This window comes from Gobius niger (genome assembly GCF_951799975.1).
Source record: "Gobius niger genome assembly, chromosome: 7".
Lineage (NCBI taxonomy): Eukaryota > Metazoa > Chordata > Actinopteri > Gobiiformes > Gobiidae > Gobius > Gobius niger.
Genome location: NC_136858.1, coordinates 25420577 through 25437062, shown reverse-complemented (window position 1 = coordinate 25437062; position 16486 = coordinate 25420577). Strand labels below are relative to the sequence as shown.

Here is a 16486-nt window from a genome sequence, read left to right as displayed (position 1 = left end):
ACACAAGAAAAAAAACAGCAAGAAAACTACGAAAACGCAACAAAAACAGAGACAAAACAGTTACGATCAGTATTGCAGGTCTTAGCTTTCAAATGAGCTGTTTCACTGGCCAAGACGTAATTTGGGTAAAGCCAAACTGGAACACATGGTTAAAGTGGGGGGTAAGAGGTAAAACTTCCACTCTTGTTACATCTGCTTAGTTTCTTACTATTACTAATACTATAACTGAGATTAAGGAAGGGAAACTTATTTATATTCCGCTTTTCACATGACACTAGTCACCCAAACACTTCACAAGGGATTGATTATTTAATTCCTTACACGATGGTGGTTTTCTACAGATCTGCCTGACAGCTGCACATCTGCACATCTGCACCGTCCCTGCTCATCTTAAAAGATCTGACAAGTGTGCAGCGGCATTTTGATCTCAAATGTATTGTTTGTGTCATATTCGGCCTCAACGACATAGTATTTCGGGAGCTTCCCAGATGCTTCCTGTGGCCTCCTCTGTCACTGCAGACCAAATCTGTTCACTGACGCCGAAGGGAGAGACGAGGACTGATAAAAGTTAACGCACGTGAGCACAATTCATCACATGCCGTTTACAGGCTGGACCGGACATCAACAAATATGCCTTGTATATTTGGGACTTCCTGTGCGGGGAGGATCCTGGTCTTTCGTACAGGAAGCAGAATTTGATGTTGACTCTATGCCATCAGAGGTATGAGGCGCTGTTAACAAATAGGCCGAGGACTGGGACATGAGAAAAGGGTCGCAGCCCGGTTGTTTAGGGAGACGCCAAGAAGTGACGCAATCGTAGCTGCATTGTCCTGAGACTTCGCAAACTAAATTATGGAGAAGTTGCAACAATAGCTTGCTTGAGTATCATGAAAGTATTTACTAACAAAACTACCACATCATTGACACTTTTAGGGTTTGTCTTGCCAAAAACAAATTAAGTCGATAAGTTGTGTGATGGATTGATAATTAAAAGAGTTATGTGATGAAACAGCGCCGCCCGGACCCAGATAAAAGCCAGATTGATGTAACAGTGCGGATAACATTAGCGCTCCTACATCAATCTGGATTGGCTCCTGTTTAATTTGTTAGGGGATGGAACATTTGCAGCTGATTGGCTGCAGTTCAGTGAGATAGATGCAATTACAGCAGTGAAAATGCAAATGTATATTAATACAGTTAAAATAATAATTTTTGTGTTTTGTAAATGTGCCGTAAACTTTACTTATTTCCCCCGTGGTTACGTGCAACAATCTCTGTATGAGCACCATTTTAATCTCTGTATATCACTCTACGTGCACTAAGACTGAAAGAATTTGTACTGCTGACATTAAAGTCTGCACTAACTTTATTTTTTTATTATTATTTGTACATAAGGTACCTTTATTTACTATTCAATTGATTGCACAATCCCTCTCTTTTTTTGCACACCCTGAGTGTTTCTTGAGAACTGATTTAACAAGTGAATATCTCCATTGTGAGATCAATAAAGGATTATCTTATCTTATCTTAAAGGGACTATAAGAAGTTTAAAAATGTTAAAATTAAGTATTTTCCTCCCCCTACATGTTCCAGCCATGTCCTAATGTGTAGAATGAGCTCAGACCTGTTCACCACAACTGCCTCTAAAATCCTGTGGTCACTCAAAAATGTGTCACTTCGGCCCGAATTGCCATCATGCACAAGCTTAATATAGAAGGTGCAGTTACACATGTGGCCTGAGGTGGCAGTAGTGAGTATAAAATGGCGAACTTGCTTCCAGCCCCTTTAAAGAGACTAGATGCAAGTTGGTATTTTTATACTCACTACTGCCACCTCAGGTCTTATGTGTAACTGCAGGTTCTATGTCAAAGTTGTGAATCAATACTTTGACAGTGCAGGATTTTAGAGGCAGTTGTGGTGAATAGGCCTGAGCTCATTCTACACATTGCTGGAACATGTCGGGGGGAGGAAAATGCTTGACTTAAACTCTGTATAGTCCCTTTAACTTATAGGAACAGGCCACCTTTTATACATGCTGAGATAATATGTCCTTGCCAGAGTTTAGACAAGTTGATGCGTACCTATCTGGTCTTTGTGCATGCCCTCAGTCACGCAAAACGACCAAAGATGTTGTTAGCATTTGACCTCTCCCAATGTATTCCTATAGCTCCAAACGGGGGTGAAGTTAGAAGCGACCAAGCTCTTCCACGGGCACAAAGACCAGGCAGGTACGCATCAACTCGTCTAACCTCAAGAAAGAACATATCTCAGTATGTAAAAACTGTGCCCTGTTCCTTTAACAAGCACCAATACAAAAAAAAACAACTTGTTTTGTTATTAGCAAATGTAAAACTCAGCAACTCTTTGCAACCGTAGCACACACTTGGCTCGAACCATCAGTGGCGTGGACTCAAACAAATCTGCAAGAGCTGCACAAAATCAATGGTAAATTTCCAGCAACTGACTCACAAAAAAAATCGATGTTAACTCTGTGTTTCAAAAGTTTCAAGTATTGCAAAAAAGTGTTTCATTATGCAAAGTCCGTTCAGACCAGAAGCTAGTATAGTGGCTTTATTTCTTGAATTACATCATTCTCATCTAAATGAGACAAAAGCAGCTTGTAATTTTGTGTCCAATATTGTATGTAACTTGTGTTTCCATGCAACAGTATCTCTTTCCCAAAGCTTGTAGACATGTCTTAGTGGAAGTGGGGAATCAAACTCTTTAATTGTGGTCGCTGTTGGCCACCCATTACGTTGCCTTGTGGTGACATGGGGTGGCAATAACAAGGCCAGCAGACTGCGGAAACATTTTTTCCCAGCATGCCGCACAGCCAAAGTCAACAAATCATCAAAATCAGTTCACCCTTTGCTCTCCTCTCGATATGACGAGCCCTGAAAGATTTACTGCCACAATGACAAGCTGCGGGCTAATGAGCAAACGCTACATATTATTCTTCGCTTACATTAGAGCGCGGGGGTTTATAGCGGCCGTTTCGTGAGTTTGTTTTACAGTGTAACCAAAGTTGGCCGCGTTTTCTCGAGACGATCCCAAAGAAGTGGTGCCTAATGTTCGTTCTGGCGAGACCATGTAGGGAAATCCTGACCAAAATAAAACTCTGTGCTAATATTAACTTGAATATCTATATTTTTAAACCTTGTAAATGCTTATAATACTAACCTGGACTTATTACGTTGTCCCAATGGCATTTTCCAAGCAATTTACTATTGTGGAGTTTCCCCCTGAAATATTCCCTTATAAATAGGCTTTTTGCCATGTGTAACTCAAGACAGCTGGCTGTGATTACGTCCCGTGCTATACTTTCATTGTATCAGCTTTTTTGGCCGAGGGTAAGTGAAACCGGGTCCACGGCATCAGGGGAGCTGAACTGTAGGCAGGCAAAACAAAGCAGGCAGTGTCAGGGAGTTAGCACGTGCCGAACAGGGGTGCAGCAGTGGGGCTTTTGTTTAACTATTGGGGACTATTGAATATGAAGATATACAGGACGCCCTGCCTCTCTCGCCGGGGCTTCCTGTTTTAGTGCGAGGGGGAGGGAGCAGACGTGGGTCAAGTAGTAAGTGCGAGGGCTTTTTTAGCACTTTGTTTTGATTTGAGAGAATGGATTACTTTGGTTTCACGTCAGGGCAAAACTCAAACACCTTCAAGGAAGTCGGCAGTCTGGGAACGGTGGCGCATGCGGCGTCTGTCTGTCACTATTAAGAGCAAGATTTTCACCCATTTAAAAGGTGATACATTGAATATCAGACCAACTTTAACAGACAGGTTTAATTTAAGAATAGTCAGGCTTTTTGTTGGGGTGAACATGGACGCAAATAGGAGTAAACACAAAGAATAAAAATCATTTTGATAATTGCACTTTACATGTTCAAGCAATTTAGAGATTACATTCACGTAGTTACGGAGCAATTCTCTGTCATCGAAATTGTGTTGTTACCACTCTGGCATATTCACACAGACTTTCATTTGTTAACCTCTTACACCCCGCTTAAACCGAGAGCATTTTCTCCTGTGCAGCTTCACCCAAATATAAAAGCTTCTCGACTGGAGAGAGACAGTGTAATGCCTCATTTGGAAGCTGAGACCTACAAAAGTAATCAAACATTTTTTGTCACGCTGTCACATGTTTTTGTCACTTTTTGCTCACTTTTTATTTTGTTTTTGTGGCTTTTTTGTAACTTTTTTATTGTGTTTTTGTGGCTTTTTTGTGACTTTTTTGTGACTTTTAATTGTGTTTTTGTGGCTTTTTCATCACTTTTTTATTGTGTTTTTGTGGCTTTTTTGTGACTTTTTAATTGTTTTTTGTGACTTTTTTATTGTGTTTTTGTGGCTTTTTTGTGACTTTTTAATAGTTTTTTTGTGGCTTTTTTGTGACTTTTTGATTGTGTTTCTGTGGCTTTTTTGTGACTTTTTTATTGTTTTTTTGTGGCCTTTTCATCGCTTTTCTTCTCCATTGCGTTTGTGTCGCTTTTCCGGCTCGTTTTTTGTGGCTCCTAATAGTTGCTTTTTTGTTGCATTTTCCCGCGTTTTAGTAGTTTGTTTTATCATTGCGGTTTCATCCTCATTTTCGACGCTATTTTGATTTTCCCAGGCTTTTAGATTTGGGTAATGCCACACTGGAGAAAATGCTCGGTTCAGGCGGGGGTTAAAAGGTTAAGGTTATGAGGACACATACACATTTCCTTACAAAGAAAACAGCAACGGTGCATTGTCGAAGCTTCCTGACTGTCTATCAGCATCCTGTCCAAGCAAGAACAAGCAAAAAGGCCGTCATGCATTCACGGACTGTCCTATGAACTGCCTCTTCCCACAACAGACTGCACAGTTGCTTACTATCAAAACTAACAGTATAAGCCCAGGTCTGAGCTGCTGATGTCTTCTTTAAATCCCTTGCTTCTGGTGTAATTGAGCGTTACCTACATAGTCCAAGCCTCTCAGACTCAACACTGCAGTCGATATACTGTATACAGCCTTAACTGCCTGACGTCCAATTTGTTACCGGGCGTCCAAGAATAGCATATGATGGACCATTTAACACCCCAGTGGTTTGCAGCACATGTCAGTGGACCATGAGAGGAGATATCGGGCGTATACATAGACAGTGGAATATAGGCCAGGGCTAAAGGTAGTGCAGAGTAGTTTATGGGCTAAATTAAACACACAACTGTTAGGAGCGGGGCATTAGCGGCTTACTTTAGCTCCCCCTTAGAGACTGCGCCTATGGAGAGATACACAATGCCAGCGATGACCACAAATGGATGGGGGGGGGGTATTTGGCATGGTTTCAAGGCTCACGTGCGCTTCACTGCTCCCTTAAATAAAAACACACTCTGCCTTTGCTGACGGATGCATGGCTCTGTGATGTAAACACGCCATGCATTTTGATCACGCACAAGTTTAGAGCGTCCGGGGCCAAGGAAGACTTTAAAGTGGCATGTTTGGTAAAATAAATCGTAAATCAAAGTTTCAGCGGGCAGTTAAAGGCGCTGCGCAGGCAAATAGTGACTGACACAATGAGTAATGATTGCAGCATAGTTTATACAATGGGGTAATTCACAGCTTAATGCTAGTAATGTAGCACCTGTTGCTGTAAACAATGGGTAACTTCTAAATATAGGCAGAAGAGGACACTGTGAACCCAAGCATCAAATCAATCAAATCACTGACTCTATGTTTGATGCGATAGAAAGGCAGATGTTGGTCAGTTCAGTCTCAATGCAATTCATTCATCATCTTGTGCTATTTTAGGAGGTTGCGCATGTTCACTGCGGGACAAAAAGAAAAAGTCATCACCTGGATTTATTCCAAGGCGACAATGCCAGGATTCATTGGGCTCACATTGCGATGGTTCAGGGAGCATGAGGCATCATTTTCACACATAGATTGGCCACCGCATAGTCCAGATCTTAACTCCATTGAGAATCATTGGGATGTGCTGGAGAAGGCTGTGTGCAGTGATCATACTCTCCCATCATCAATACAAGATCTTGGTGAAAAATGAACACTGGATCTTTTGACATTGCAGAAACTTATGCTAAAGGTCGACTGATGTATCATCTGCCCTATATATCCGTTTTTTTTTGCATTGGAAAGAGCGAAGTCGGGGCTTAACAATGAGTCCCTCAGTGAATATGGGCATGCTGCATGTCATTTTGAAGCAAAGAACCTGGAGAATTCAATCTGAGTTAGATTTAACCTCCACAATGGTTTTTTTGATCACTGCACAAAATGCTGTGGCTAACAACAATATGCTAATGCTATCGGCAGCATGCTAATGCTAACGTCAGCTAATCAACGCTGGGAAAGTGGGCAAGTATTTATGTTTTTGCAGAATTATCGGCCGTGCATATCGGCTTTGGCCTTAGAAAAACCCATCGACCTCAAACAATTTCACAGTGAATGTGAGCTGTAATCCAAAGTAAAAAGGTCCAAGCAAATATTTGTGCATGTGACCTTTTTCTGTGGCAACTTCTGTTGTTCTGATTGATGTCAGATGTCCATCCTCATGTTAATTGACTGGACTATAAAGTGTGGAATTGTATGACCTATGTCAGTGACCTACAGTGACCTACAAACACATATTTGCCCTATCATCTCCCATTGAATAAAACACAGCCTTCAGACAACAATAGTTCTACTTTCCCCCTTAAATGCCACTAGAACGATCCAACTTTTTGATGTATACTACTACGGACCACATTCATCAAACTCCAGTTGTTTCAACAGCTCAGTCACGTATCCAAACAGTGCAACACCGCGTTCCTCAGGGAAACACGTCCAAATGAGGAATCTCTCAAGTCAAATCACTATTTTCATGTTACACACAGCCCCTTCCTCCGCAATTACGCATCAATCATCTCTGCCAGCAATCGCCTCCCTGACTGTGCGGTACAACTGTAGTTAAGACCAGCGTACAGTTTATTTTACTAAAAATAACCAAACAAAGAACATCTGGCGCTCTGGTATGCGGTTAGTCGATGCCAAGGAAAACATGTTTAAAGTGATCAACATTAAAGACTTGCATAATTTCAGGAGGAATCACTGAAGGGAAAAATGGGAGTATTTTCAACTATTAGCTCCTGTACTGTGTGTGGCATTATGTTCTGAGCAGCACCCGGTGACTGAAGGACTGGAGGAGCAGGCCTGAGCTCAGTTTGAGTACATGGTTATTTTGGTGTAGACGTGCACTGGTATTTCAACTACATGTTTACACAGTGGCTCAACATTTAATCAGGGACAGGAAATCCTTATTACTTTATTAATTCGCAGCTGTATAAGTGGACAAGACAAGACAAAAAATGCCCAGTGTTCTGTTCCCAAATATGTGCTAGTCCTGATCATTAACCTATAATTCAAAAATGGTAAATGGTCTCTACTTATATAGCGCTTTTCCACCTACATAAGGCATTCAAAGCACTTTATAGCAAGGAACCCCTCACCATTCACACTCTCATTCATACACCAATGTGCGCAGACACTGGAGGCAAGGTGGGTGAAGTGTCTTGCTCAAGGACACAACGACCGTGTGCACCTGCAGGAGCCACATACCCCAGGAACATTAACATGAAAAACAATCTTCCTTTCAGAGAGAAAAAGTATACCTTTACTGTTTATTTTTGCATATTTTGGCTACTTTGTCATACACAATAAAGGCCGAGACTTTGGATACTTAGCAGGCTTGCTTGGAGACTTCACATATCCATGTTTTTTTTGTAAATGCATACAGTTGTGCTGAAAAGTTTACATACCCTGGCAGAATATTTTATTTTTTTCATATAGTTTTTCATAGTTAGTGGTTGTGTGAAGCCATTTGTGGTGAAAAAAATGAGTTTATGATCAAGAGGAATGGGCGGCTTTACCATTAGATTATACACAGAACCTTCTCCACAACCACTACAAAAGACTCCAAGTTGTCATTGTTGCTAAAGGGGACAATACATAGAACAGGGGTATGTACATTCTGGATCAGGGTCATTTTCATTATGATTTAAAAAGAGCAAACTCCGTTATTTCATCACAAATGGCTTCACACAACCACTAACTATGAGTGAAAAAAAAAAACGTTTATGCTATCTTTCATATTCTTGGAAGAATTGTCCAAAAATGGTCAATGGGGTATGTAAACTTTTGAGCACAACTGTATAACTATCCCTCCACCTCCTACAAGTGCGTACGATTTCAATGAAAATGTAACTCTAAAACTGTCCCTTACGTTTAGTGTTAAAACAGCTTTTGCAGGTGTTCAAATCAAAACAAACAAGTCCCATATGGCACGGGAATGTCATTTCGAAATGCCATGGACTTGCACAACCCTCCCCGACACTCAGCTTTTCCATCAATGGAGCCAAAAATGTGCCTTAGTCCTACGCGAGTGTCCCGCGCCCTGCTGGGACACCCCTCTGTCTTTAAGTATAGGAGGGTGAGGCAGTGCCCCCCGTCCCACCGGAGGATGCAGCAGGGACAACCCAGCTGGTTTCTATTAGCATACCTCATGAAGAAACGGGACAACTAACTCATGTGGGCAGACACTTGAGCAAGATAAATGAAGCGATTGGCCTGATAGGTTCGACCTCTCCCTCTGAACCGGGATCACGTCTGATTATGGCGACTCTTTTAAGTCTAGGGCACCAAGATGGACGAATCCTTTTGGAGTGGTGAGCGACGAGCGTGTCGTCAAAGTGGGACATAACCTTCACTTTTTGTCTGCTTGTCCCATTTAAAGACTACACTTGCTTGTAAACAGTCTGGCAGAGCTGTGTTTAAGCCCTCTCCTTCATGTGTGGCTTTTGGGGTTTGGTTGTAATCTCACCTCTGCTTATGTCTGCCACAGAACTACAAAGTTCTTCAAAGCCAGACCAGACCAAATAATACAAATATTCCTTCATTTTGTACCATTTCACCCGAGGGAGGTAAAGACCAGCCTAAAACAGTATTTCGTTGAAGGTGAGTTAAGCTTTTTACAACCAGCTTTGATTTCATTGTTATAGTAACAGAAATTCCTGGGTTTATTCCAGATATACATTCAATATAGAGCACATACTTGTGTTATCCGCGTTCATATCGACATGCCACAGCAAACTGCCACAGACAAACACAGTATTAGTTGGATGAGCGGAAAAAATGGGAAAAAACATGTATGTGATACAACATCGATTGATATTATTTGATTTGGCCATTACTATATCATGACCCCTTATAATAGTTTTCAATGTTGCTTGAAGAAATGGATATCTCAATGTTATTTTGAACTTTTCCGTCAAAGATAAAGTGGACATACTTTTGTAGATCATGTGAATTTGCTCAAAATGTTGATTGTAAAGAGAATGGGTGGAAATTAAACATTAACTCCTTAACCAGCACATTTTCTCCTGTTCACCTTCCAAATCTAAAAGCTCCGGGACTGGAGAGACCACAGGGTCAGACTAATGCCTCATTTGACGTACAAAACTGATCCTAACTTTATGTTGCATTGTCTCCGCATTTATATCACATTTTTGAAGCATTTTTGTCACCTTTTTGTCATGATTTTGTTGCTTTTTCATTGCTTTCTTCATTGCTTTGTTGTCTTGTTTTTGTCACTTTTTTATCACTCTTTTTTCACTTTTTGTGTCGTGTTTTTGTCGCTTTTTTGTTGTGTTTTCAACCTTGTTTTCATTTTCAAGAAGCTTTTAGATTTGGATCACCCAAATCAAACTGGACAAAAAATGCTCGGATTAGGTGGGGGTTAATATATTAAAAGCTCAGATCCGAACCCAACCATTTGACTATTATAGATCAGAGTAGCCATTGTTTAAAACACAAGCGTTTTTTTTGGTTTTGTTTGGAGAAAGCCATTGCAAAGGAAGTGTGCAAATCTGATAATAAATATTTATATTTCAAAGGTTCTACCACTTTCCAACAGCTGTGCAGCACTGTCACACCTTGCATGTCTAATGGCCGCCACATTGCTCTTTAAACTGCGGGGCCAAACTCCACTTCAGAGTCACACACAAACATAAATCACGTCCAGAACTAATGGATCTATAAATGGGAGCTCATCTTTGAAGTAGCATGTGCCTCGTAATAAATGACAGTGACGACATCACTTTGAGTCAAGAGTGTTTTGTGCCTCCGCCAAAGATGCCACGGATACAGCGGGAGGAAGCAGGAAGCCACTGCCGAGATGTAACTCACTCGGCCACCCACAGGAGCGAGTTTAGTTCAAAGTGTTGAAATGCTAAATGGATTTATATTGGGGAGAAACCTGAACTTGCACGACCCATACAGTAATGTCAACAGAGCCCGAAAGAAAAGCGCGATTGGAGGGCGCCTTTGTTGATTGAGTTTAAAGAAAGAAAAGCTTAGACCTACGGGTTCTGTAGCACTGTGAGCGCAAGACCAAACTATATGGGGTCGGTAAAATACAGTGAAATAGTCCTATTATTACAGTAATGAATGAATTTTTCATGGTAAAAGAAATGTTAAATACTTTTCCAAGCTTCAGCGGTTACTTATAGAAAATGTCAAGTCCAATTATAACTTACCAATGCTTCAACTTTCCAAAGTGTTTTCATCACAAGACGCTTATAAATTCATATTGAGTAGAAACTCGACCTCACACGACCCGAGTAAACTTAGACACAAAGTAAACCTCGAACAGTGAGTCCCTCTGCGACTTGAGGTTTAAATAAAACACACACGAGCTTCCTGAGCACATAGTGATGAAGTTTAGCCCAACAATATGGGCTTATTATAGTGTCTCGCTATGAGAGAAGAGTCAGCCTCCCATGGTGAAGACGGTGTGAGTGCACACTTTAGGCCAGGAATAAACCAGGCCGAAAGTAGAGCTTACCAGGAGTAAATCAAGTCTAAAGTAGGGCTAAACCAGGTCTAAACCAGGAGTAAATCAGGTGTAAAGTAGGGCTAAACCAGGTCTAAACCAGGAGTAAATCAGGTGTAAAGTAGGGCTAAACCAGGTCTAAACCAGGAGTAAATCAGGTGTAAAGTAGGACTAAACCAGGAGTAAATCAGGTGTAAAGTAGGGCTCAACCAGGACTAAAGTAGGGCTAAGCAAGGTCTAAAGTAGGGCTAAACCGGGTCTAAACAAGGAGTAAATCAGGTATAAAGTAGGACTGAACCAGGAGTAAATCAGGTGTTAAGTAGGGCTACACTGGGACTAAAGTAGAGCTTGACTAAACCAGGAGTAAATCAAGTCTAAAGTAGGGCTAAACCAGGTCTAAACCAGGAGTAAATCAGGTATAAAGTAGGACTAAACCAGGAGTAAATCAAGTCTAAAGTAGGGCTAAACTAGGTGTAAAGTAGGGCTAAACCAGGTCTAAACCTGGAGTAAATCAAATGTAAAGTAAGGCTAAACCAGGACTAAAGTAGGGCTAAACTAGGTGTAAAGTAGGGCTAAACCAGGTCTAAATCAGTAGTAAATCAGGTATAAAGTAGCGCTAAACCAAGATTACAGTAGAGCTGAATCAGGACTAAACCAGGAGTAAATCAGTTATAAAACCAGGACTAAAGTAGGGGATAAAATAGGGGAGACTTAATCAGGTTACAGGATGAGAGAGGGACAATAGAGTTCGGGAAAATCCACAGTTACCATGGAGATCCGCCATGTTTTCAGCTATTAGCATACATTTTCCATAGAATAACATTAGCTATAAACAGTACAAAAAGTGGAGAAAAAAAGCCGTTGGGGAACTCTGAGTTGGGGAAACAGGGACTCTACAACCAGTTTATACTGCGCAAAACTACAAAGCTTTTATAACAAACACTCTGCCAAAAATACAAACAAATTAGCAGCGGCTGTGTTTACATTACAGGTCTTCTATAAATAGACTCTTTAGCTACCAAATAATAGCGTGAAGTGTCTGAAAACTTTTGTGTGTAGTCCTGGCCAAAACGCTAATTAGGTTTTTGGAAAAATATTTTGTGCACATGCCTTGGTAGTATGGCCATTATAGTCCGTCAAACCGGGTCCAGGTCTAAAACAGGTTTAAAGCAGGATCAAACCTATCCTAAATCAGGACTTAGTCAGGTCCCAGAGAGAGAGAAGAGCAACAGTGGCGACAGCAGCCTCCCATAGTGGAATTGCCTGGAGAGAACATAAAAATAAAAAAAACAGGACTTATACCCGGACTTGACCAGGACTAAACTGGAACTAAACCGGGTCTCAGGGTGAGAGTATAGAGTCAGGCGAAGGAAGCTTAGCCTCCCACAGTGAAACCGCCTGGAGTGCACATTAAGGCATGCCACAGAAATCTTCAGAGCCGCAGTGGGCCTCTGTCTTCAGGAGGTGAGGGAAGGACTGTCTCCCCTCAGGACGGACAGCCACTCCGGGACAAACGATCGACTATACCAGGACAATGGGCACTCTGTTTCCTGTCCCCGTCACTTGGGGTGGAAAAGCACACTTCGATTTTCAGAAGCGGTTCACAAGCCATCAAGCACTACTAACTTTGACCTCAGCCCAGCGGGGTGACCCAAGTGCTGTATGTGAAGCCTCTGCCATGATGCCGTTTCTATGGAGGAATTGTCCACTAAATACGATTGATTGACAGGCCAAGACAAAACATCCTGCTTTCCACAGTACAGCACCAATTAAAAGCACAAACCACTCTAATGCAACTCAAAACTGACATACTCAAGTTTTTCCATTCTGAAACAGCGACATAAAGGGGAATTGATACTGTTAGCAGCAGCCTAATCTCGTTCTCGTCTTTGTTGCAGCCTTGCAAGCCCGGGGTCGTGACAAATAGGGGCTCGTCCGGGAAATTGCAGCTTTTACAGTATAGTCTTCAGGAGGAAAATGTATATTACTCTACAACAAGTGAATAGGTAGAGGGGTCTGAGTGCCTCCCCAGGGAAAATCATGATAAACCTCCTCTTGTCGAAACTGCGTGGGCCACTTATCACTCGTGCATGCTTTGGTCTTTAAGCAGCCAAAAAAAAAAGGGAGTAAACATTCATCTTACAAAAACATGGGACTTTCATGCCCCAACCACAGAGTGAACAAACACGAGAAGACGGATAGCTTCATATCACACATCAGAGTACATCAGAGCTCAAGGTCATGGGAAGGGTTCATGTGAGGACGCACAGACGGCCCATAGCAGCAGCTGCAGGAGCGCCCGGGACAGACTCACCTTCACATAGGCGGTGAAGCGCTGGCACTGCTCCCTGTTGATGTCCAGGCTCAGCTGTTGGCTCAGCTGGGAGATCTGCGAGCCGCTCTGAGTGAAGTAGACCCTCGAAGGCTGGCTCTTCTGCCGCTTATCCACGTCTGCGGTCAGGTTGTACATCAGCTCTGAACACACAAACAGAATCCACTTAAAAGGCAAATCCAGGACGGACTTTTCGATATCGGTACTTTAACGATATTTGGTTTTCGATACCAATACCTAAACAATACTTTTTTTGAGACCTATACAATAATATTTGTCATATTGAACCATAAAACAGATTAATAATGTTATTTTATTCCTTGCATTTGTATCATTTGTTTGAGGTGAAACAACCAAGAAACTTCCTTTACCTACAAAAGGGCAAAAAGACCACATTTTTTTTTCCTCCCATTTTCAATGCATTTTTTCATGCCCCCCCCCCCCCCCCCCCCCCAATTTCCATATATATTTTTCCTAAATTTCCCACTGTATTTATTTTTATTTTTTTCTCAGTTTTTTCCATTTTTTTTTCTAAAATTTTCCCCAATTTTTTCTAATTCTTTCCCCAAATCTAACCCAATTTTTACAACTTGTTTTCCCCATTTTTCCCACTTTTTTTTCCACATTTTTTTTCTTTTCAATTTTGATTACCAACTTCAAAACTTAAGATAAAGATTTTTTTTTTGTCAGTACCTGCTTCCGATACTTTTATTTGCTTAGTAACTAGTAACGGTACCCAGCCCTACTTGTAGACCTGAGCTAAGGAACTAGAACTAAACTAGAACTAAACCTTTCCTTATACGCCATCCGCCGTTTGTGAACCAAGTCAGACAGTAATGGTCCCCAGAAACATTTTTGTCTTTACAAGTATTTTGACAATGCAGAGTTCGGCTTGCTTGTAATTGCTGTAAAATGTGAAGAAAAATAAATCATGCTTTATTACAGTCAGATTAATGGGGGACAGAGGGTGGACGTTTCTTGGGCTGGCCGCCTGACATCGGGTTAACTCCACAAAAGCTCCCTGTTTCAGTTAATGAGCTGTAATGTCTGTCAGTTTAACATAATTTGCACTGGCTTACTTCAAGTGTAATTAAACGAAGATTGCATTTACAGATCAAACACAAAAGACAGGGTTAGCTCCTACAGGGGTATAACGCCTATTTGTTGTTAATGGGAAAAGCTGCAAGATGAGGAAACACATTTAGCAGCTGGTGGAGAGCACGTTGCAATAGTGTGAAAGCAGGCATTGCAATAACACCATCACATTTGTAATACATGTGGTTCCACCCAAAGTGACACTGAAGGGCATAACTGTAGTATATTTCTGAAAATAAAAACTCCTTCACAAGACTTTCCCCCAGAAGCCCATATTTGGTCATTTGGACATTTAACAGCGATTCCCAAGAATGAATCAGCCTCAGTCTGTCGAAATTACTTCAAGAGGGTGTCATGGTGGTAAAACAGTGGGAGGGGTGGCAACACACACCCAGGTCGGACCATGGCCTACTGTTTTCCAGCTATGAGCTCAGAGCAGAGGAGGCAAAGGCAGGTTTCATTCTAGCAGTGACCGAACACACGGCGTTTTCCACTATACAAGCCAGACGCACAAACAGAGAAGGTCTATTCACACGGGCCGGGCCAGCGCAGTCATTATGTAACAACAGAAGGTCTGGTCCCGCGGGGGGTGGGGCAGGGGGGTGGGGACACGCCCGACGAGTGGAACAAGACTGCACCTCAGCCCTTCAACAGCCACCACACCCTCGAACAGCTACAGCCAGAAGGTAAACTGTCCAACAAGTGCACTAAGAGACGGCGGCAAACCATATGTCGACCATAATGAGCGTCTACAAGAGGAGGAGAAATGGTTTTGGTATGCAGGGTTTACTCAGATACGAAAGCTCTCAAAATGAAAGCAATCAAGTTTGAAGAAGTGATCAATTATTCCAAGATGAAAATGTATGCTCAATTTAAGGATTGAAGGGACTAAGGTACAATTGCATAAATTAAAGAGCATTATTCTCTATTGTTTTACTCATATTAAGAGTTTATTCATGTAAACATAGTCCATTTATATTTTTACTACGGCTTGGTACCGTTAAATTTCTTTCAACACTTAAAGATGCTTAAAGAGACTGGATGCAAGTTGATATTTTTTATACTCACTACTGCCACCTCAGGCCTTACACGTAACTGCAGCTTCTATATTAAGCTCATGCATGGCGGCACTTCGGACTGAATTAACAACTTTTTGAGTGACAGTGCAGGATTTTAGAGGCAGTTGTGGTGAACAGGTCTGGGCTCTTTCTACACATTAGGACATGGCTGGAACATGTAGGGGGAGGAAAATACTTACTTTTAACATTTTTAAACTATGTCTAGTCCCTTTTTTAAAGGCACACTGCGTAACATTTCAGATTCTACTTTTCCCATCAATACAAACCTAATGACCAGCTAGGCATGGAAAATATGATTTTTGCAATGGGTAATCAACAAATGGATTTGGATGAGGACCTAACCTATTTAAAACTCATAATTGGCTGCCTTTAGTCGACATCTCCGTGGAGACGAGCTGGAGACGTCCCGCTCCCAGTAAAGTTACAGTCAAGTCTGAGGAGTCACGTACAGCAAACACACATTTATTTCTTCACTGTTTTAGACATTTTTCAAAGATAAAAGGACCTTTAAAAGATAATTGGTTTACAAAGTTGATACATGAACAATACTTTTTCAATACCTGCACTAAAGTATTTGTCATCTAGAACCAGAAAACAGAACAATAATGTGAACTTATTCCCTAAAAGACCATTTCTTCTAAAAGAGTAAGTCACTTTCTTTAGCGCTGTCCCAGGACCCAACAGGCATCAAAACTCGGATCTAAAGATGTCATGGTTTTTTTTCAGTACCTCCTTTCAGTACGTTCAATTTTTCAGTACTGTTAGTCCCTACACGTTTTTTCCGCTACTGTACTGGTGTCCTTCAATGGTACCCAGCCCTCATTTTGACATTTCTGGAGGGTACCCTCTCGTCTGAAGGCCATATGCTTTGGGTGTGACAGCCAAGACTTAGTTAATGGCAGGACTGGCACTATGGGAAATTATAACTGGTAGTAAAATGACATTGAAACTTTACATTTCTCTTTTTTTTTCCTTTCCTTTCAACATCATTAACTTTCTTTATCACTTTCAGTATACAGATTATGAGTGCTTTTCCGCCTCAGAGATAATAACAAACACCCGAGCTGAGTAACTTTGCATACATGGCTAGATTTGCCTGAATGGTCAACCACAGCATGCCACATGAACTGAAAAGACTTAATT

General features: G+C 41.4%; 1 protein-coding gene across 1 annotated transcript in view; it reads right to left on the bottom strand.

The window, feature by feature from the left end:
* Positions 1–16486, bottom strand: part of itga9 (integrin, alpha 9) — a 96543-nt gene that overhangs the window by 48299 nt on the left and 31758 nt on the right. Inside the window, exon 15 of the mRNA XM_079559716.1 lies at positions 13152–13312. Within this exon, the coding sequence (XP_079415842.1) occupies positions 13152–13312 (161 nt within the window). The remainder of the gene's footprint in view (positions 1–13151; positions 13313–16486) is intronic.